Source organism: Geospiza fortis, unplaced genomic scaffold (assembly GCF_000277835.1).
Source record: "Geospiza fortis unplaced genomic scaffold, GeoFor_1.0 scaffold41, whole genome shotgun sequence".
NCBI lineage: Eukaryota > Metazoa > Chordata > Aves > Passeriformes > Thraupidae > Geospiza > Geospiza fortis.
In genome coordinates, this window is record NW_005054299.1 from 19,227,278 (window position 1) to 19,249,758 (window position 22,481).

Here is a 22,481-nt window from a genome sequence, read left to right on the forward strand (position 1 = left end):
AAGAAGTATAAAACTATCAAATAAGAAAGGAAAAATGGAGAGGAAGGAAGACAAGTGCTTTAGTTCCAGTTTCTCTTTTAAAAGAGCTCTCAGGCCCAATGAACTCAACTTTTGTGACTACAACACATCATTGCAATGAACATGGCATCTGGTTATGGCATTGTACATTGACAGCAAATTTAAAATAAAAAGCCTCACAGTGAAAGGCTAACAGTTTAATATATAATGAAGTATAGTATTTAGTATATAATGTATATATAGTATAGTATTTAGTATATAGTGAAGGCACAGTGATAGCAATTAACAATGTGCCAGACCTAACCACTAGCACAGAGAGAGCTGTGCAGGAATTCAATGCAGGAATTTTGTAAAATTCTGTTTTGAACTTTAAGACAGAACTGTACATATAGTACAAATTTACGGTGTGTAACGAAGACAAATGCAGCCTCGCTTCCCAGAAACTATTTGTTAAAATCAGGACTAGTGTATTATTTCTGAGTTGGTATTTTTTCTGCATTTCTTAAAAAGGTTAATTAATGCCTTCTATTTTCTGAGTGTAGATTGATCCTCAAATTAGTATTGTATTTAATATTTAAAAGTTTGTAAAATAATATATTATAAAAATCTGAATCAAATATAAGCTAAATCACAATGAGCTGCTTGATGCATTTTCATTTAAATTAAAAGTAGTTTAATCCTAACACAAAAGTAAACTGCCAGGGCACCAAATCCCAAAATAAATAGTAACCTAACCAGTTACTTGAATTTGTCTACTGAAAGAATACATTGGTTGCATATTAAATAATTTACTACTTTTTCTTGTCCAGCAATATGATTTTTATTCAAATGGATGTCTGTGAAAAAGGACTATGATAAGAATCATGTAACCACGAGGAAATGCTGCATTATATTTCAAGAAATTTAAGAAAGGTCAGTATAAGCACTCTGGTAATTTGTTTTTAAAACAAAATGTTGATAACTCTAGGAAAAAAGGCCTAATTACTAAATGTAAATCGCATAGAATACTGATTTTCCTTGTTAAAACTACTGATTTACAATACCATGGGCCTAAGGTATAATTAATTAATTAAGTAATGTTATAATTAAGCCACAAATTATTTGCACCCGTGCCAAAGGAAAAAAAAAATTACGCTGATTAGCTTTCTTTGAAAAAAATGCAGATAAATGACACGAGAAATTTGAGGAATCCTTTTTTATCTCTTTTAAGGGAATAGTAAATTCTTAGATATTCATATTTGTAACAAAAAAAAGCAATATTAGGTCAGAACTTCATGTTTATGAGTGACAATAAAAATGTTCTTTCCAGGCTGGAAGCCATTCTGAAAGGACGAGTCCTCACATTTTGTTGAAATTCTCGAAAAGGGATAAGAAAGAGCTGCAGTTGTTCTCAGCTCGGTACTGGGCAGTGGTACTCAGCCTAGCACCACATGCAAATGGGGAGGGAGATGTACACCACAACGCTGCCTAACCTGGATCTAATCTGAGATTATAAGGTCTACAAAACTGCGAAGTAATTTCACAGTACTTCAGGAGTTTAGACTGCTCATTTACTTCAAACAGATTTGACACAAAAATTCTTATCCTTTTAGGTTTTTTGAGTAAATGAATTATAACAAAGTGTAATATCAATTGCAGGGCACAGGTGTTTTTAACACATAGTCATCAGAATACTATTCAAAAACTATTTTTAAATGTCAGCAATTTAAACGGTTAAATTGATATGGGGTTTTTTTTTATTCACCAGGGCTTGCCTCAGAAATATGAACAGATGTGACTAGCCACACCCTAAATTGTGGCTTTCCCTTCTAAGTGTTTTTTACTGTCTCTTTCATGGAATCAGACTCTTACATGGAATGGGCACCAGTTCATCACTTCCTGCACCACTAACAATACTGAGGTTTTGGTAATGACAGTTTCATCTGCCTTAACTGATACTTGTATTATTGGGAAAGACAAGAAGTTTAACAAAAATTAAGTTTTGGTAAAGCATTTCCTAACTAGATGGAAAACAGTCAATACCTCTTTTTGCTAGAATTTACAGCTTGACACACGTAAATCAGTATATACCAGGACTTAATTAACTTTTCTGTGAACAGAAGAAGATGCAAAGATAAGGAAACAGAGGTGCCTTGCATGCAGGCATTTGTAAAGTCTACCTGAAGGACATCAGGATTTTTATTTGGAACTGACATTAAGATGAACATTTATTTAAAAGTTGAAAACAAAAATCCCTAAGTAATGATGACCACATCTACTTGATTCAGACAAAATAATAAACCAGCTGATAATGGATTAACCTGGAAATTACGTGAGTAACAACATTCATATTCTGTTGAACTAACTCTATTTTTTTCATATTACAAATTTGCTTGACATCAGTCATACATCAGTCATACTTTTAAAAAGGGGAGGGAGTGGGATTCTGCAGTGTGACTTTCTGCCTAGCATGATCCATACTACTTCTAGCTTGAAGTCCTCTCTTCATGTTTCAGAAAAAAATGTTCCACATTTTTTTAAATGGACAAATGTGGAGAATTCTTGTAAGCTAGGATAACTTGCATTGGTGGTTGATTTCCTGGCAAGTTAAAATCCATGTGTGGTATTTGTATTTTATATTTGCTGGCTTGCACTTTCTAGACAATGAGAGCTAAAATCCTAACATAGCTGGTAAGATCTAATATTCCCACATGACCAAATTTCCACTCCATAGATGCCAAAACAAATATAAACCAATCATGACGTGCACTTTTGTAGGATTCTCATGAGTTGGCTCCTGAATCTTCTAACAGTTTAGTCATCAAAAGACTGAGTTATACTGGTTTTAGTTATGCAAGTTTCAAAAGCAGAGAAAAAACATTTTCTCCATTCCATTCTGTTTTCTGTTTATGCTTCCAAATATTCTATTGGCTTTCTTGAATCTGAAATCATGATGCAGTCTCATATTCAGCAGATGAGTCATACAAACTCTTATGTTTTACAGATTCATTGTTTTTCAGGTAGAAATCAGAGATTCATAGAATTGTTAAGGTTAGAAAAGACCTCTAAAGTCATCGAGTCCAACCATTATCTCTTCATCTTATACATGTACCTACTGATATGCAACCATTATGGAACATAGATTCATTTGCTTACATTATGTTTATTAAAGCTCTTTGTCCCAGATATTGGAGAGAGGCAAATTAGAAAGGGGTGAAGTAGAATGAAAGTCTTGTGCTGAGATTTTTTTACATGTCCACTGTAAAAAACTACGCAATGTTTTCAGAACAAAGAAACAACAACAAAACAAACAAACAAACAAAAAACCCCAAGAAAAACAACAACAAAAACTGAGAAGAAAAGGCATGTCTATTACTTTTGTCTGCAAAGACAGGAAGCCTGGAATTCTTTCATGAAGAGATTATTTGGATCCATTTTCTTTTTTTTTTCAACTTGTTAATGACTTTCAAACTTCTGAATTTCTCATAGAGAAACACACTGTAGTCTAAAAAACACAGTTCAAGTAAGATGCATCTCCAGACCAGTCAGAAGTTGGTTTCATTACTCACACAAGAGTGGGGGTGAGCTGGGAGGAGGATGTCCTGTTACATGCTTCTGCAAGGAATTATATCCTTGATGGGGACACACTGCCAGGCCATAAGGGTTTTTGTCTCATCAAGTGTAGCAGTTCATACTACCTAAGTATATTGCTTATATAATAGCAGTACAGCATAACAAGAGTTGCCTCTCTCCTGGTTTGTCTAGTGAAATTTTGGTCTCTAAGCATTCATGTAAATACTTCAAAAATACTATTTTAGCAGTCCAATGCTGCTAAAGCTTCTGGGAGAAGCTGTTGTGATGTGAAAATTACCACAAACATTTTTCCTCAGAATTCAAAGGATGGCAAATAAAATCAGGGCAGGAACACGGGGTCAGCATAACAAATAAAAATAACTTAGGCTTTAGAAAGACTTACAGTCTCAGTGTTTACTGCTGCAATTATGGAATAGCTGTGCAGCACGTCAGACTAAACAATATTAATTTAATCAATTAATTAAACATTTGCCTCTAAATTGTATGTTTAAATTTGTCATGTACACATTAAACAATAAAGATTATACTTCATTCACCTGTGTAGGTTGCTGCTGTAGACTAATCACCACAACCATTCATCTCCTAGGACAACAGCTTGGTAAGTATAATTTCAGCTATCAGTGATGGTACCCACTTTCTTAAGCCACTCATTCCCACTACTATTAGTCATTTCATTTATGCCAAAGGAAATCCTTGCTACACAGTAAAGTTTACTGCAAAACTGATCTTTGGAATAATCTTTCTTTTTATTTTTTTACGTGACTGCAAATTAACTCATCCTAAATCCATAAGGAAAAATATAGTTCCCCCTATTGAACAAAGGGATGGAGCTGAACAGACAAAAGGACAAATTCTAATAGTGAGAATCAAAACAAGAAAAGAAGTTAACAGGCCTTTAAAAAGAACTTATTATTAACATCCTTCCACAAAGAACTATCAATCATTAGAGTGGGTCTTCTTTTTTTTTCTTTTATGATAAAAAGTCTTTATAGTTTAATCACAGATAAAACTAGCCCACATATTTTATCGATACATTTTGTCCTCATGCATTCTGCCATGAAAATATTTGCTGCAATAGAAGACACCTATCAGTTAATGCTTAGCTTCACAGAGTTTGTAGTCTGTGGACAAACATGTCCCATTTTAAGAGTCCTTGCACATGTATAGACTATTCTGTAAAGTCAAGCACAGCTGTTAAATCCCTCTACATATGTACAGTAATGAAAAAATAAATATGTGGTAATATTTAAAAGCTCACACAATTGCCTTTCATCTGAGAGTAAGCCCAGGCTGAAGACCTGTCCCTAGTTTACCAGATTTAAATCAGCATGCACCCCTCTTATCTCATTACTCATTCAGATTGGGAGATGTGGATCATTAAGCTGGGTACTAATTTGCTCCCCAACCACACTCATTCATCATTAGTTGTCAGTGAGAGGTTGACCAAGTCAGTTGTGGAATACTTCTGTGACCCTCCCGTGGATTGTATATTTTCTGCATGAGCTACTTAATAAATTCTTTGGAAGTTATTTTAACAGTTTTAGTAGCCATTTGGTTAAGCAAGATGATTTCTGTGGCCAGGTTAGTCACAGAGGTACCTCTGTCATATTCACAATTTATCTTCTGTACTCTGGATACATATGTTTGCTATTACCTTCTGTACTGTGAAAAAAGGGTATTTGTGTACTGTTCTTTATAAAAAGACATCTCTGATGGACTATTATGATAAATCACAACAGTATCTGGTATTGCACAGAATGATGTATCTTCACTGGGGCAAGGGGGTCAGTAAGATCATTTTGCAGTAACCTGTGCCTCAGATTAATTTTCACAATGAAGATATTCTCAGTAACCATTTGGTGGATGACGAACTACAAATGTCCATAGTATGAATCATCATCATCATGTGTTGTGCCAGCAAAGTTTTAATAAATCTTAAATAGATTGTAAATATTTTTTTATAAAATTTTTGGGTATGAAACTGTCCCAACAGACTGGGAATTAAGCACATTTGCAAGGCATAAGCTGCCCAACATTCTAGTCAAGGAAACTTCTATAATGGAAATTTTACAGAGACTATATTTTACCTTCTTATAGATCTCTGGGGGTTTTTCCATTTTATAATAATTTATAAATATATGAGCATAATATAAGTTAGATACAGGAGCAACACAAGAAATCACTAATTTCATCCACGAAGCAAAATTATTTTTCTAGAAGACACATCAGATGCTTATCATCTTAATATTGTTGTATTTTTTGTTTAATAAATAAAATAAACCATATATTTTAAGGGCTTCTTCCCCATGGTATGGAACTAGAACTGTTCACCCTAAGAAAGAAAAAGACACATTTAGATATGCATATTGGAATGTACTAAGTCACTGAATTACCTGATTTTTCAGTGGGAAGTGAAACACTGTTTTTTCCAGGATCCAGAATAACTGCCAACCCTGCAGAGACTGATGGGAGGATGCTGGTACTGAGATCTATGCGAGTTAAACTCTCAGGTTCCCTTTTCAAGGCTTTTAGAACACCTCCAACACAGCTATCTTCTGCCTTCTCCTTGTTCTGACTGTTGTTCTGTGGACTCTGAACAATATGAACAATGCTCTGCTGGGCCAGGTCACAGTTCTGTAACACAAAACCAAAATTGTGATAAATAATTAATTGTGACATAATGGACAAAATCCCTCTATCTCCAATTTGTTATTTGTTAAATGGTCTCCAAACCATTGTGTGGAGAATTTCAGTGTGCAGTAATGGAGTTTAAAGCAAACTGACAAGTGTAAATTGCTGGAATTAGGATTACTTGCATTGCCAAAAGGGTCACAACACTTACAAGTGCTAAACATTTAACAAAGAAATAGTGGACCAGAGCCAAGAGCTCTAAATAAGTCAAGTTTATTGGCACAAAGTAAAAAATCTCCAGATGAAGCATTACTAAATCAAGCACTAAGAATATTCAACACTTAAGAGGCACTTGCACAGATAATGCTGAAACACACTCTTCATGTAGTGATTTAGGGTCAAACTTGATGATCACAGAAAGTTCGTGAACAAGCTACTCTAAAATATTTATAATCAGGGACAGGAAAGATGATGCTACTGATAAAGAGTGATACTATTTCTTCTCTGTAATGTAATTATCAGTTTAAATCTGGTTTTAGATGTAGACTTAGTATGAGTTTTCCATTCTTTCCAAAAAAAGACATTGAACTGTTGACTTTAGATAGACTTGAGAGAAATCCTGTGGAAGATCTCACGACTGTTGTGGCCTTTCATGATAAAACAGAAGAACTGCTAGCCATTTTAGCCCAAAATGAGGCCATTTTATGGTCTCACATACATAGAAGCTTCTCCTCCTTTTCTGTCCTCACCAGAGGTGATTCTCAGACAGTCTTTCCAGAACGTGTGTCTTAGAAAATAGCAGGATAAATAAGGATCTTGTGAAAGGTTTATACATGATAAATCAGGATGTCTTTCAGCATTTTCACCTGATTCAGCATTTTCACAATACAGAACAGAAAAGCAAAATATTATGCCAGAAATAGAATTTACAGAGATTTTGGAAGACCTATCATTAACAAAGGTCTTTCAAGAAAGACTTGTATTGATCTTTCCACAACACACCTTGCAAGAAAAATTGTTCTTTGTTGATACCTTCTGAAGACCTACACCTAAATCTTCAGCGTCATGAATGAACATAAGCATCAGCCTACACAGAAAGTGGGTAGTCTGTCAAAAAATTAATTTTCTAACTATCTGCAGCAACATTAGGTTGACCATCTCTGCTGTGAAATGTCAAGACAGATTGTTGAATCCATTTGGGAGAAACAGAAAGAGTTCTGATGCATTTGTATCTACATTTGTAGCTTCTGATCTCTGTATCTACACAATATTTAAAAATTGCCATTTGTATATGCAACTACTTTGATTGCAAAAGATTCCTTTGCAGATATTTTAGTGCTCTTTATACCCTCATTCTCCCATGCTCTCTTGTACCACTTCTGTTCTGGTCTCTTTTATGTTGAGTGGTTTTCCTTCATGCTCTTACATTATTTCTCAGTACTTCTTCCTCCACACTTTCTTTTTATGCAACGTAATTTAAAGGACAAAAATCTGGCTTTTGTTTTGTTTTAATTGAATTTTCAATAACACACTCTCTCCTTAGTGAAGCAGTAATCAGCCAGCAGATATGTGTTAGAGCAAGGACACTGCAGTCTTAATATTCAATCAAAGCAATTATTACATTTCAACCTTAAAAGATCATGTTGACATTAAAAGTCTCTCCTTTTTTTTTTTTACATCTTGTTGCCCATAGCATTTTAACAAGATCCATTTAAATAGCTCAATCATTTCATTCATTAACACAATATACAAAACCTGTCTGTCACTCTAAAACTTCTTCCACTAAGAATACTGCACAGCATTAAAGACTTTAATAATCTCAAAGAAATTAATAATGAAATTAATAACTAGGCAAATGAGGAGCTCAAAAGTGATTTGCTCAGTTACAGTGAGAGTTTAAAAAGAGAAATAGGTATTTATGTAAAAACTCACAACCTTGGAAACCCCTGATAAACTGTCAATCAGTCATACTCTGTTTTAATGATCATCTCTTCTGGCAGTTTTGCTTTCTTAAGCAGCCAATGTTCTACCTTTCATTTTTTTCTCAATATTTACTATCCTGCTCAGTAAGTTCTTTTTTATTTTTTAAAGCTTGCATCAGTTCCTGGTTCAGCTCACTGCCTGATGCTGTGCTACAATCACACTGAGGGGATAGTGCATATGAAAGAATAAAAGGGATGGAAAGAACTACTTAAACAAAACAAAATTCCCCCATAATTCCACCACAAACATTTTCAACCATTCTTGCTTGGTCTTGGTTGCTGTACGTGTTTATTTGCCTGAGTATAAAAATTGATCTTTTAAAAGTAGGTCCTTTCCAGGTTCTTTTTGCAAGTTGGAGGCTTTGTGGTTAGCTTGGAAACAATGGAATGGCTCACAAAATAGAACTCCATCTATTCTCTCTTCAGCAATATCAAGAACTACATATTCAGAAAAAGCTGCAAAATTTGCACTTTAGGCAGTTCTACAGATTGCCTCAGCTGGTTAGAGCACAGTGCTAATAATGCCAAGGTTGTGGATTCGATCCCTGCATGGGCCATTCACTTCAGAGTTGGACTCAATGATCCTTGTGGGTCTCTTCCAACTCAGAATATTCTGTGATTCTGTATATGACCACAGCAATAGTGTTTTTCGGTATTTCCCTTAATGAAATTTTAAGAGGACAGATGAACATGTTGTATCTGAGCTTTCTTCCATCTCTTTATCTAAAACAAAAACAAGCTTTGACAGATTGAACATCACTACTGAGGATGACAGTGTAGATAATGGTCTCAGGAAAGCTCAATTAGTGGATCTCAGGATAACTTTCAAAGAGCAGGTAGGAGAAAGACACAACATCCTTTGATATTTAGCCTGTGTAGATTTCATATGGAAGCCACTGAGCAATAACAAACATAGAATCCTAAAGCATCAGTTTTGTAATGTTTTTCTGAGTACATTTGAACTGAATTTGGCTTGTGTGTAAAGGAGGAAAGTAATCCTCAACCATTGTAAGAAAAGCAATAAGACAGTACAAGAAAAAAATAAAAAGAGTTGTCATCATACATTAATTGTGGAGAGATCTGGATGGGAATATAACCAAGCATTTCCCAGAATATGGGTGATTAATGCTTTATAGCAAATTACATTTCATGGACAATAGATGGGCTAAGTCTGCAGCTTCTTCTTTGAGAAAAGAGGTAGAATTCTAGCTGTTTCTGTGAGAGTTTAAGTTGTGCCTTAGGTTACTATTGTAAGATACAATTATTTATGTCAATGTCACTTTTGTTTCCTTCATGTGTTTGTTTTATGCCTCAGGAAACATGCTTTTAAGTATATCTATTATTAATGATTCTAGAGATATTGTCTTGTCTTATCTGTTGATTCAAATTAATGCCTGTATGCCATATTCCAATGAGAAAACTGCAAGTGTATAAAAAGTAGATTGTGAAGTATCTTCTTTCACTAGAGCAAAGGGAACTGAGATGATCAAAAAAATTATGAAACTCAGTAATAAGGACTGGTTCTTTAGAGAAAATGGGTTTTGGCCAACTTGGGAAAATTAATTCATAGCAGAGAAAATTAAAATTAAACCTTTTTTTTTATTCAAGCCTTTTACCTGTTTTTTTTCTGAATTCTCAAGTCAAATTTCACAAGGCTGAATCAGCACATCCTGAATGAACAACACAATATCCTTTGTTGCTGAGAGCAGTGGGCTAACTAGAAGGTCAGCTGGGAAGACTGAAATAAATTATGAAAAGGGAAAAGATGACTGTGTTTAAGTTACTCTGAAATCCTCTTGTTAGGCACTGGGGAGACCTCACTGCAGCCTTTCAGTACTTGAAGCAGACTTAGGAAAAAAAAAACAGGGACTTTTTACAAGGGCAGATAGTGACAGGCCAATGGGGAACATTTTTAAACAAAAATATTAGATGCCAGGAAGAAATGCTTCACTGAAAGGGTGGTGGGGCATTGGGACAGGTTGCCCAGAGAAGCTGTGGATGTCCCATACCTGGAAGTGTTCAAGGCCAGGCTGGCTGGGCCCACCTGCTCCAGTGGGTGGCATCCCTGTCCACAGTGAGGGGGTGGGAACCACATGATCTTTATTGTCTTTCCAACCCAAACCATTCTATGGTTCTGACAGATTTCTGTTTGGTATCTTGTTCAGAACATATTTGGATAGTAATACCAATACTGAAGGGAATTTTCTCAACCTAACAAGTATAAAGCCCACTAGAGAAGTCATATTTTCTGAAGTGCAATACACTTCATTTTCAAACTTTTTATTTAAAGAAACATTAGAGCAGAAAATAGTTTGAATCTGAAGTTTTGTACATGAATATGAAAAGCTTGTGGTGTTTTGTCTTGTAAATGAATTTGATAAATTTCCATTTCCTGCTAACCATGAGTTGGAAGTTTTAAGGTGTTGAGGTATTTTCCTATTGCATATCAATCACACAGAAAAATTCTTCACACTCCACCATCTAAGATTCAGTTAGAAATTCCAACTTTTATGCTACCTGGAGAGTCACACCTTTACCCATGAATCCCTGGGGCCTATTGTGGATACAGTAACAGTGGAATTGTCTAATTGCTGCCTATTTAGATCAAGCAGATCTAAACAGACTGCCTGATGACATTCACTAAGAGATTCACATAAGGCCAATGCTCAAGAAAAGGTATTTTCTATGAATGATCAACAACACCCAAGAAGTTGGCTTTCCAGTTTTGGCTTTTTGGTTTTTTTGTTGTTTTTTTTTTTTTTTTTCCTTAAAAATAGCACAACACATCTCTTCAAAGCAAAGAGACCTCATGTAAAAGTGTAGATGACACACTGATTTTATTGGGAAAATATTTTTTTAAGGATAATGTACAGAAACATTAAAGATGACCTTCAAAACAGACAAATAAGCATATGAAGTTCCCAGAAGGGAGAGAAAAAAAAGCTCAGCAAGCCTTACTCAACTGTTGCTGTAACCCTTTCACAAGGACAGAGTTCAGGTCTCAAAGGCAGCAGAAACAGAAAGGAAATCAATTGGAAGAGGAACACGCTTTCATCCCCTGATCACAATGAATGCAAAAAAGCAAGAAGAAGAAAGCAACAGCATGATAATACACTTTATTATATAGGAAGCTAAAGCTGGTATATTAGTGAATGGTCTATTAGCAGGTATATAATAAATTTGAGAGTAGAGACTACCCAAAATAAAAACCACAGATATAGTAATAATATTCTGTTAAGCCATGTCAGTTTAAGAAACTAGAAGCAAGATTTGCAAGAAGACTTAACATCTTTTATTTGATCAGCTAATATAGAAAGAAAAATCAGCTTCTGGGCTCAGAGAATCTTATGCAGGTCATGGCAAGGGGAAACCTGAAGGGAAAATTAAGCACTGTTAAAATAATGAAGCAAATCAGCACTCTGATCTGATATCACCATCCATTTGTGTGAATACTGACTGCTCAGTGGCAGTGAACTGAATATTGCTCCACATGGGGCAAGGGAAAAAAGCCAGTGCACCACCAGGCCTAAATTACATGGACCACTTAGCAGTTAAATTCCAGCAATCAGAAACTAATTGCTCTTTTATGATGCTTTGGAATTCATCTATATTTGATTTCAGTTCACCTTTTCAACATTACCAGAGTTATACACTATTGTTCTAGTTTAGCATTCAGAATATTGCGGGTGCTAAGCAACACCTAGAAGTAGAAGGAAAAATAGATATATTACTTAAAGCACCACACATTCAAATAAATGTAATGAAAAGGCAGAAAACCCTTCACTTAGCAGAAGAGTTAACTCAGATACATTCAAATTTAGATTTTATTATTTTTTAGAAAAGAGAACAGTTGATGTTGAACAAGAGGAAATAAGTACATACTGTGGGATTTACTACAGTTCTTTCAGCCAGTGGTCCCTCTGTGTAGCAAGAAGCCCTGACTAGAGTTTACAAAAATAAAATCCCCTGATTTACAAAGACAATAGTTCATATATTACAAAGGTTCTGCTCTGAATGACACTCTTTAAAGAGAAGTAAAAGACTTAGGATTTTATACTGTCTATTCCCTTAATGAGTTAATAATTTGCTGGAAATGGAAATGTATTCAACTAAGTCAGAATTCCCCCTCTTCCTTCACTTACAAATCACTTCATGCTTCATTTCCATCTTTTTCACATTATAACAGAAAAATTTAATGCTAATTTCTAGCTCAGTGGAGGGAATGCAGAGTTAATGCTCAGTTAGGAACATTGCAGGGTTATTACTTTTTGTACACAATCTAAGACCTTAGCAATGCTATATACATATTTGTAAACAGCATTACTAATAAAATGACATCATTAATATGATAACTTTTCTTGAATGTAGATCTTTTAGCATGAATTCCCGAAAGATATATGAACCCTTCTAACAAATAAAAATGTTTTATTGGCAGCACATGAGACAGTTTGCAACATTAAAATACCTGCTTAGATTATTGTTATTCCCTTCAAAACTCTGCACAATGATCTACAAAAGACACAGAAGGCAGCCAAACTTTTTGATATTATATTTACAAAGCTATTAGTATCTCCACAGTGACATTAAGAACATATCATGCAATATAAAATGGAAGAGAAATAGTCAAATGAGCACTAAATTAATATAAAACTTTTCTCAGTAAATGAAAAACTTTTCCCTTCTTGCAATTTCATATATTGTGCATAAAGAAAAACCTATAAACCTGACATTTATTATAATACCTGTTTAGAAAGCAATGAGACAATGAGAAGTTTATAATGCTATATTAAAAATGAATACAATTAAGTTCTCATGACCATTTGCTTTCCTCCTAAACACAGTTGAGTGCACCTCATTATTATTCCATCTTCCACACTGAACTACCTGAAAGAATTTATACTCTCTAAACATGTTGTCTCCAGCTGTAAACATAAAACCAGAAAGCTTATTATTTATAAGGTATGGATTGCATTTTCCATTGCTCTAATTTCTTCTCAAGCCACACTGAAACAGAACAAGTAACAAGTGTATTCTGTAAAATGGTTGAATGAATTACATTTAGGCACATTTCGGTCTGGGTTAAACGGTAATAAAAGGTACTGTGCTCTGAAAAGGTCTCATAAGGAAGCCCCTTTTTACAGTGTGCCAAGTGCAGCATGGCTTCAGGACTGTGGGCTATGTGTTGTTTGACTAACATAAGATCTAATTTGTATTTCCTTTTACCCCTTAAATATTTCTTTGAGAAGGTTTATCTCAGCAAGGCAGACACTGCCAATCTGCTTACACTTCTGTGTCTTCACTGAAGGCATACATTAAGTATTAGTGAGTATGTGAGGAACAGACATAAAAGTGGCCTCACACTGACACCTAACAAGTGTCAAGATATTACTGAGACATAAGTTCTATTTGAAAAACTGGAGAGTCACTTACTACCAGAACTCTGAAAATATTTTAAAGACTTCAGTAGTCTCTCATGCAGATGGGGCACTTCAGTGGCAGCTAGAAAACTGCAGAAATGAATTTGGAAAATTCCCTTCTCCAAAGATCTCTGAAAGAATTCCTATGTGCTGTAAATACTCCACTGCAGAAAGCAATTTTTCCCTGTGAATTTATTGTCTAGAGCATCAAAAGTTTAATAGCTATAAATATTTATTTCAATTACTTCAACTAGTCATTCACAGATGCCTTTTTCATGCTTTATGGCCAGCACCTGGTATACATCCAAACCAAGGAACACTTTGGTCTTCTACTTGTCCCAGTTCATGCATCTATATATCAGTTTGAGCAGCTGCTATGAGAACAGCTGTAAATAAAGCCTAGTGAGCATCCTATGTGGCCCTACTTGGTAACTTCTTAACTTCCTAGTATAAACACAGACAAGACATCAAATATTTTCCAGAGATTTCCCTGATTTTACTTGAAGACTTGCTTTTAAAGTAGCATTTTCTATGACAGGTGAAAATTGTCTTAGGTTTGATTTTTAGACTATGCCTACCAAGATATCCCAGCAGGATAATGTTGGAAAATCTATGCAGTGCAATATTGTGCAGCAAATCTACACATCCAACTGGACTTTAGGACTAGTCTGCCAGACATATAGTCAGGCATCTTACAAAAGACACAGTTTATAGATGCTTCCCAACCCCTAATGAGGCATCCATGCAATATCAGAAAGCACTCTTACAATAAACTAATTCCTGTGCCCAGTACATATGGGCATATTTTGTCACCTCATTTATTCCCACCCCTTATGAAATAATGCCTAATTTTAAAAGGGAGAGCACTCATGTTGTGGCTTGACCTGGCAGGCAGCTAAACATCCCACAGCTACTCCCTCAATTCCCTGCACCCACCCTACCCCTCAATGGAATGGTGGGGTGGGATTGGGAAAATAAGTCAAACTTGTGAGTTGAGATAAAGATGGTTTACGAGGACAGAAAAGAAAGGGGGAAAACCCCAATAATAATAAATCAAGTGATACACAACACAATTGCTCACCACCCACCAATGGATGAAGCTCAGTTCCTGAGCAGCAGCCCTTGGCCAGCTTTCTGCCTTGTTATTATACTGGTGGATACAAGAGGCCACATGGTGTGGAACATCCCTTCGGTCAGTTGGGGTCAGTTTCGGTGGCTGTGTCTCCTCACAGCTACTTCTGCTCCACAGCCTGCTCACTGCTGGGGTGGGATGAGGAGCTGAAAAGCCCTTTATACTGTGTAAACACTGGTTAGCAAGAACTAAAATGTCAGCATGTTAACAACGTTATTCTCATCCTAAATCCAAAACACAGCACTGTACCAGCTACTAGGAAGAAAATTAACATTATCCCAGCCAAAATCATAATTACTCCCTAATACAAACAAGGTGAATGCTATGAAGACATAATAGAAATAATTAAAATTTGATATTCAAATGAAAGATTGTTTCTAGACTTCTAAGAAACCTGTGTGATTTTTTTCAAAAAAACATCTAGCATAAATGGTAGACATGACAATAAATTAATTCAGACTGATTCTGCTAAATAACCAACATATATATTAAACATAGCATTATAAAATGGAGGTGAGAACACCTTGTTGAGTCACAGATGAAAGACGACTTTGAATATCACAACCAGAGAATTATGACCGATTAAAAAGATTAAAAAAAACCCTGCATTAAGAGTGTATTTTTACCCATTCCTGAGAAAAAAAGTTCAATTTTCCCCTGAGGCAATTCAATTATAATACAGAAATCTTCAATGATATAGCATCAAGTGCTGATAGAGAGGTCCAGTATTCAGATTTAGTTAGAAAAACATAGCTTATTAAGACTAACAGGTTCCTGAAAATTACTTTGAAGATTTTTGTATCATGGCATTCTCCTGCATATATTCAGTTTACAACATGTCATAGGCTTTTCATAGGCATGTAACATGTAGAGTCCAAACTCTTTGTTAAAAAATCTGGAATATTAGGACTTTTCCATTTGGTTGAGAAATTGTGTCATTTCAATTCAGATCAAGATATGGATGCTGAAAACACATGCAGGAGGAATGTCTATGAGCATTCATGGGGGAGGAAAAAATGCTGTAAAACTGAGAAGTGCCAAGGTTTCAAAAATTTCAAGTTTTATTGAGATGGAAATTTCTCCAAGCCTGTCAGGCTTGTCTGAGTAAACAAGCAAGCAACCTAATTTGCACTACCAACTACTGCAGACCAAAAGAAGTAGCTCTCCACAGCAAAATGGTTTGTGTCAAGAACCTGACATACACACTATAAAGTCTGGGGATGCTTGGGGATGTTTTGAGTTTAGTCTACCTTTAGTCTTGGCTCTCTTTTGCAACTTTAATAAGTAAAGTTCTGAAATTCATCTCCCTCTTTAATTTCATTCAAAAGGTATCTACTTTATTTGCTCTGAGGATGCTCCACAATGCAATCAAAATGTGGTAAATGGAGATGATAAGGAGATCTATTCCAAAAGTCCTATTCCAAACTAAGACACTAGTCCAGACACATGTTCATTTTCTGAGCTCTCATCAAAGGCATCAGCAGACACATTTCAGATTATTTCACAGGGGGGTATTACTGCTGATTAAAGGTAATAGCTTTATTAAAACAGCCACAACTGCTGTCCAGTTGCATACTTTTGTGCAGTGATTTGCTGGAAGTTACACTTGCCTACATTTACAGAGAGTAAAGGAAATACATAAAGTACCCTAAAATGACTAAATGAAGATCAGCAATTGTATGCTGTCCTCTCTTCAAAACTAAATCCCTTCTGTTTAAAAAATCAGTTGACCATCTTTTCCTACAGTGTGGAGATTCAACAGGTTTACAACTGTTAATTTTCTGCTGGTGTATCAGGTAAAACCTGGTGGTGTACCAGAGGGATTTCCCCAGAGAATCAGACCTGGTTTGCTTGGCTTGCTCCACTAAAAATCAATTTTAAAAATCTATCATTTAAAAAAACAAATGTCTTGTTAACAGTTGTGCCAAGAAAGGATATAAACTCCTGTGAACTTTCCTTAGCAATGGGAATTAAGCTTTGTAAGCCTGGATTTGTAAATCATCTCTGTCTTAAAGATGCACAAGCTGTACAGTGCAGACACATTTTAAAGCCAGAAAACAGGTTATTCAGCCTTATAATAAAGGGAAAAAAAATCCAAGACAAAGCCAATGACTGTCACACTTCAATAACAGAAAGCAGAGGGAGTACCAGCACAGCTTCTAGCTCTTTGTGACAAGGTTTGTCATGAGACACAGGAGGCACCACCCCTTGTAGCACACTTTTTATCAGACTGGATGCATGCTCCAATGGGCAAGATGCACCCCTTACCCTCAGAGCACCTCTTAGCATTAATTATGGTTTCATGGTCTGAGAACATTATCTGAATTCAGCCAGGGACCAGCTTTAACTGTCCTGGAATTGCCACTTTTTTACTTCTCATTGAGAAATAAAAGGTGATGCTCCTCTTATTCCTGCAAGGATCAACATTCAATTTGTAGTACGGACACTGCAAATTCATCTTCCTAAAACTCTTTGATCTTGTCCAGTCTCAACTTAGGACCCTCTTAAAAAGGGACTAAAAACATTCATGGCAATTATAAAACACAGTCACATTTTTTTAAGATTTTCTTTGTTGTCAGCCTCATTGCTTTGAGTGAGGAAAGCTCTGAAACTCAATGACAGCATGTGTCTTTACAAGAACACAGTTAAGAGTGATCTGGAGCTCATCTCTGCACGCTTTTATCAGTGTCCACTTGAATGATGCTAAACTTGGCTGGCTGCAATTAACAGGATAGAAAGCTGAAAACTCCTATAAGTATAGAAAAAAAAATATCCTTTCTTCAAATAAGCTGCCACTGGAATTGAAAGGACAAAAGATGCAGGGGAAACAGTCATGGGCTGGTTTGAGTCGATATGGAGGGTCACAGATCTGGGAGCTTCCCTATTTTTCTACCAAATAATGGAATTTTCCTTATTCAAGGCTGGTATATTTCTGTAAGTTAAAAACACAAAGGAGAGAAGCTAAAAATGTGCAAATTTAAATACATTATTTCTTTTTCTATTGCTAAAACATTTTTTAATTTAAGTAGGGGACTCAAATTGATTTTACTTGGGTTCTAGTCACAGTTCTTCAGAGCACTGAGGGCTTTTGTGCCTTTAGGTAAATTTCAACCAGCAAGAATTCCTTTACTTCTACTTTTTCTTTTGCTTCTTTCACTTCTCCATTAACTGAGAAGGGGAGGGAGAAACAAATTGGGTGAAAGTTTGCAATGTTATCTGCAAATAATTAGGATCCATGTTCAGACTTTGGATGCTGGTTGTCACAAGGCACTGCCAGTTCAATATTGTTTTCTAGGTATGGAGGGATGGGGCTTTCACACAAAACAAGCAGGATTAGAGATTCCTCTGCTGGGCTAGAGCTTCATCTCTTCAGATTTTAGCACTATTTTAGCTGCTTCTGGAGATGCAGTACCCAAACTATGTATTCAAGTTCCAGCAAGCCGTACACTCACACCCAGGAATGCAAGCTGCCTCAGTGCACTTGTTGTTGCTATTTTTCACCTTTTAAGATACAGCCACAAGGCACTCATAAAAATTGTGGAATTTTGCACCATAAAGCTTAATGTAAAAAATCCAAAAGTCCTGAAAAATCATACAGGTTCTACTGCAGGAGTTTTGTGCTCTCAAAGATGAGTGTGCTACCCTTGTAAGTTTGTGCTGTCATTTTCTGACAGCAATGACAAATGACAACTTCCTACACTTAACCAGGGCACAAAAAGAAACAAACTAAGAAATTAACAAAAAGTATATTTTCCAAACCATCACATAATTAATCCTTAAACACCTGCCATTCAGTGTTTGTGTAAATCATAATTCATCAGTATTTCAGGAGCTGTGGTGCCACAGAGACCTTGTGGGATGAGCAATCCTCTGCCCACCTCTGGCACCCAGGACACATGCAGAACAAAAAGGCACAGATAGCAGACTCAGCTTGGCTTAGGATAATCACCAATGTTACACTTATGCAGGCAGCACTGATACACCCACAAAGACAAAATTATGCAATTCACAACTAAAATCTGCCTTGTCATTATTAAAAGAAAAAGCTAATTTAATCTGTGCTCCGCAAGCTGCACAAATCAGCGAGTGATAAAGATGAAAACATAGTTATACATATTTAAGTTACATTTGAAGGTTTTTCTAAATGAACATATGCAAATGTTTGAAGCCCAGGGGCAGCTCTTTCTTTTACTCAGGACATTCACTTAGTTTTCTCAGCTAATATTTAATCTAGTATTCAGTAAAACATCATTAATTACTTTCATAAATTCCTAACATCCTGTGAGATGTCTTTTCCCTCTGAGCTGCAAAACACAATCTTCAAATGCCTTCCTCAATGAAGTGCAACAATTTTCACTCTACAGTCCTTTTAATTGTAAGAGAAATTTTTTTGTTTTCATCTTACTGCTTAATGGTGATCTTTGTAGTTTTAAACAATGCTAAAATATTATATTTTGGTAGGAAGAATTTTGGGGCACCAAGGAATTGGAAGATTACAATACAAAGCTCAGTTAAAGAACTGGTGTGGTCTATAAGAGTAATTTGATAACAAGGAAGAGTAATAGCTACAGTGAATGACTCAAAAGGGTCTCCATCTCACCCACAACCAGGAACTTCAAGGGAATTTATAAGAAACTGCACAAGGTGGTTACAGCCAAATCTTATACCTAAATTTAGTGTTGGCACCTATTAACTTCTTAGCCTTTCAAGACATTTTTATTATTTGTAAATAGACACATGGTTTTAGAACACAAATGGAAGAATTTGAGGAAATCCACTGCCTTAATCCCAATGGGGCTGTCACCACAGTAGCTGTATTGACATTTGTGCTGAAACTAGAGCACTCCAACTCCCACTACATCACACACATAAAACAGATGTGTTTAGAATTAGAATTCATTAGAATGAAAATTTCTAATATCTAGTCTCTTTATAGCCATTATTTTAGATATGCTTATCATGTTATTTGCTGATTTTCTCTCTCACATCAGCAGTTCAAGTATTTTCAAATATTTCAAGTACCCTCTTCTAGAAAAGTTTTCTCTGGTACTAGCAATTGTATACGACTCACAATCCTTTCTACAGATGTTCTTCTGATCTGACCTCAAGCATTTGATTATTGTAGCAGCCTTGCAATGTTCCAGGAGAAATAAGAAAAAAAAACCTTGCTAAGAAGTGTGGCAGCATCTGCACAGCTAGTGTCTAGACTGCACTGTGTGGTGCAGTTTTAATGGGTATGTTCCTCTGCTTCATGGAACCCTTTTCTTCCCCTGCTCTTGCATTTTGTATTTATTTTTCTATTTTGTATTTAAATTAGAGATAAAATCAAGTCCCACAAGAAACAAGAATTCTACAAGAATATTGCAGAATATCTGCAAAAATAATTTCTTTTATTGATTTAAACCCTCAAGCTCTATTTAATGGATTTAGAAAACAAACAAACAAACATCAACTACAAAAGAAATCACCAAACAAAAAACTAAATAGGGCAGACTGCCCTGGCAGCAGTCAATGTAATTTAACCCAAATCCATAGAAGAGGATTGATCTTACTGAGCTTATCTCTAAAATGGTTTACAAATACTGACCCTTAGTGTGTTAACTTAGGCCCTCTTTGCTCAGAAAAATATTTTTATACCTACTTCCATACCAGATGGGCACCCAAGTATTTTATAGAAGATGACAGAAAAAATACATTATATAAAGCTCCAAAGAGGCAAACTAATATCAAAACCAGAAAAAGTAGTAATGAATTTGCCTGAACCAATCTCTTATTCCATGACCTCATCATGCTGAAGCTGCCTATCTATTTCAGAACAAGTGATAAATATTAAAATGAAATTTTTTTTGCGTGTCTTATCAAAAGCCTCCAATATCAATTGTTTCACAAATGTTTTCTCCTGCAAGCAGTGAATGCCTCTTCATCAATCTTTTATCAAAAGCAATCTTGTTCTGATTTCAGTCTTATCAGACAAAGTTTTCTCTCTCTCCTTTGCTGTTTTGTTTTTCCCTTTCTTGGCAGAAGGTACATGAATATCATTTTACACATGACTGTGGCTGCATCTCCATCGATCAGGAAATAACAAGTAACCATGAAGGATATATCATGGCCCTGCAGAGCTCCAAATAGTAGAAATATTTGTACCTGATAGTGACAAAGTAGGAAAGCAAGTGTACACATCTTTTTGCACATGCACAACGTTTGCACATGAATGTGCAAATATTCCTTCTTACAGGGCATTCTTGCATTTCCGAATATTTCTAAATAGAGGAATGGTCTGCAGTGGAGAGCTGTGCAGGGAGAGGCCACAACCTCCCATATGCCAGTCACATTCAAGCCCAGGCACCTTTGGACTGGGTGACAAAACACACCGAGTGCCAGCCCTGCAGCTGAGCTGGCAGCACCCCAGCTCCAGCCCACTCATGAAATACCTGCAGGCATCTGGGTGAGGAAGATGCACACGGAGACCATGGCTGGAGGCAGATGACTGAGGGGACAGATGGAGATGTGCTGCTGCTCCAAGTGCTGTGGAGGTGACACAGCCAGAGGCATTCTTGTCCCCATGCCAAAAGGGTTTTTTTGTAGCAAACTTGAGTCCATAGGGGCAAACTCTGCCAGGGTGGGGAGAGCCCTGAAGGACTGCAGCCCATGGCACCCCTCACTGTGGAGAAACACCTCTGAAGGACTGAAACTCACAGGTGAACCTTGTCAGGCAGGGACACAAAGAACAAAATAAAGCCAGAAAGGAGTGTCAGTCAGAAACCATTATGTACTTGACTCCAATAAAGTGTACCACCTGTGCTGCCCATTACATCACAAACGAGGGACAGACCACAACCAGCAGTGAAAACAAGGGGACTTCAGATTAGGAAGGGGAAGAAAAAGTTTTTATTTATGTTTCCTTTTTTTGACTCAATACCCAACTCAGTGTTCTGAAGTTTTTGTTAATTGATAATAAATTAAATCTGGTAACATTCCAAGCGCATAATATTTGCCCCACAAAACTTGCTTGGTCTCCTTGAGTCCAAAGTGCAATGAGAACTATTCAGTCTGAAGGCTCATTTTAAACACCACCTAGGGCTGTGGGGGAAGAAAACAGTCCAAGGAAATACAACATTTTCTGCTGCTAAAGCTGGACAGCAACCAAGGTTTCAATATATTTGAACAAGATCCTCATTTTGTACAAATAAATGTCATTCCAAAAGTCTCACAGCACACTGGGGCCAATGCACAGTGACAGAGCTTCAGAACAGAGTGAGCTGCTGCAGCAACAAGAGGTTGAATGTATAATGATTTCCTTAGGAGAGACAGAGGCGGCAAAATTCCCATTTTTGACTCCTCAGGGGAAAAAAAACACAATAAACATAAATAAAACCACCTTAAGAGGAAAGGGAAAAAAGTTAAAAATTAAATTAAATTTATGTGCAAATAACTGGAGCCTTGTGCTCCCCACAGAAAGTGCTATGCCTGTGTTTGCTTCATGAGTATGCATCAGGTTGTTCCTGCCACTCAGAGGAAGAATCTTGTCTTGAATATCCCAGACAGAGGAGAACTAAAGAGGCAAAGAGCTTCATTTAGATAAATCCATAAATGAAATTTATAGCTCTAAGGCAGACTATACCTAAGCTGCTTGACCAGGTTCTCAGCTCCTGGGCTGCTAAGGAGAGAAGCTTCATGGCAGGAATGTGTTCAGGTGAATTCTAGGAGAATCAAGTGCCAGGATCATCA

At 36.2% G+C, this 22,481-nt stretch overlaps 1 protein-coding gene across 1 annotated transcript in view; it reads right to left on the bottom strand.

Annotated features, from left to right (window-relative positions):
- PRKN (parkin RBR E3 ubiquitin protein ligase) overlaps positions 1-22,481 on the bottom strand; it is a 552,380-nt gene that overhangs the window by 458,665 nt on the left and 71,234 nt on the right. Inside the window, exon 3 of the mRNA XM_005416351.2 lies at positions 5,985-6,225. Within this exon, the coding sequence (XP_005416408.1) occupies positions 5,985-6,225 (241 nt within the window). The remainder of the gene's footprint in view (positions 1-5,984; positions 6,226-22,481) is intronic.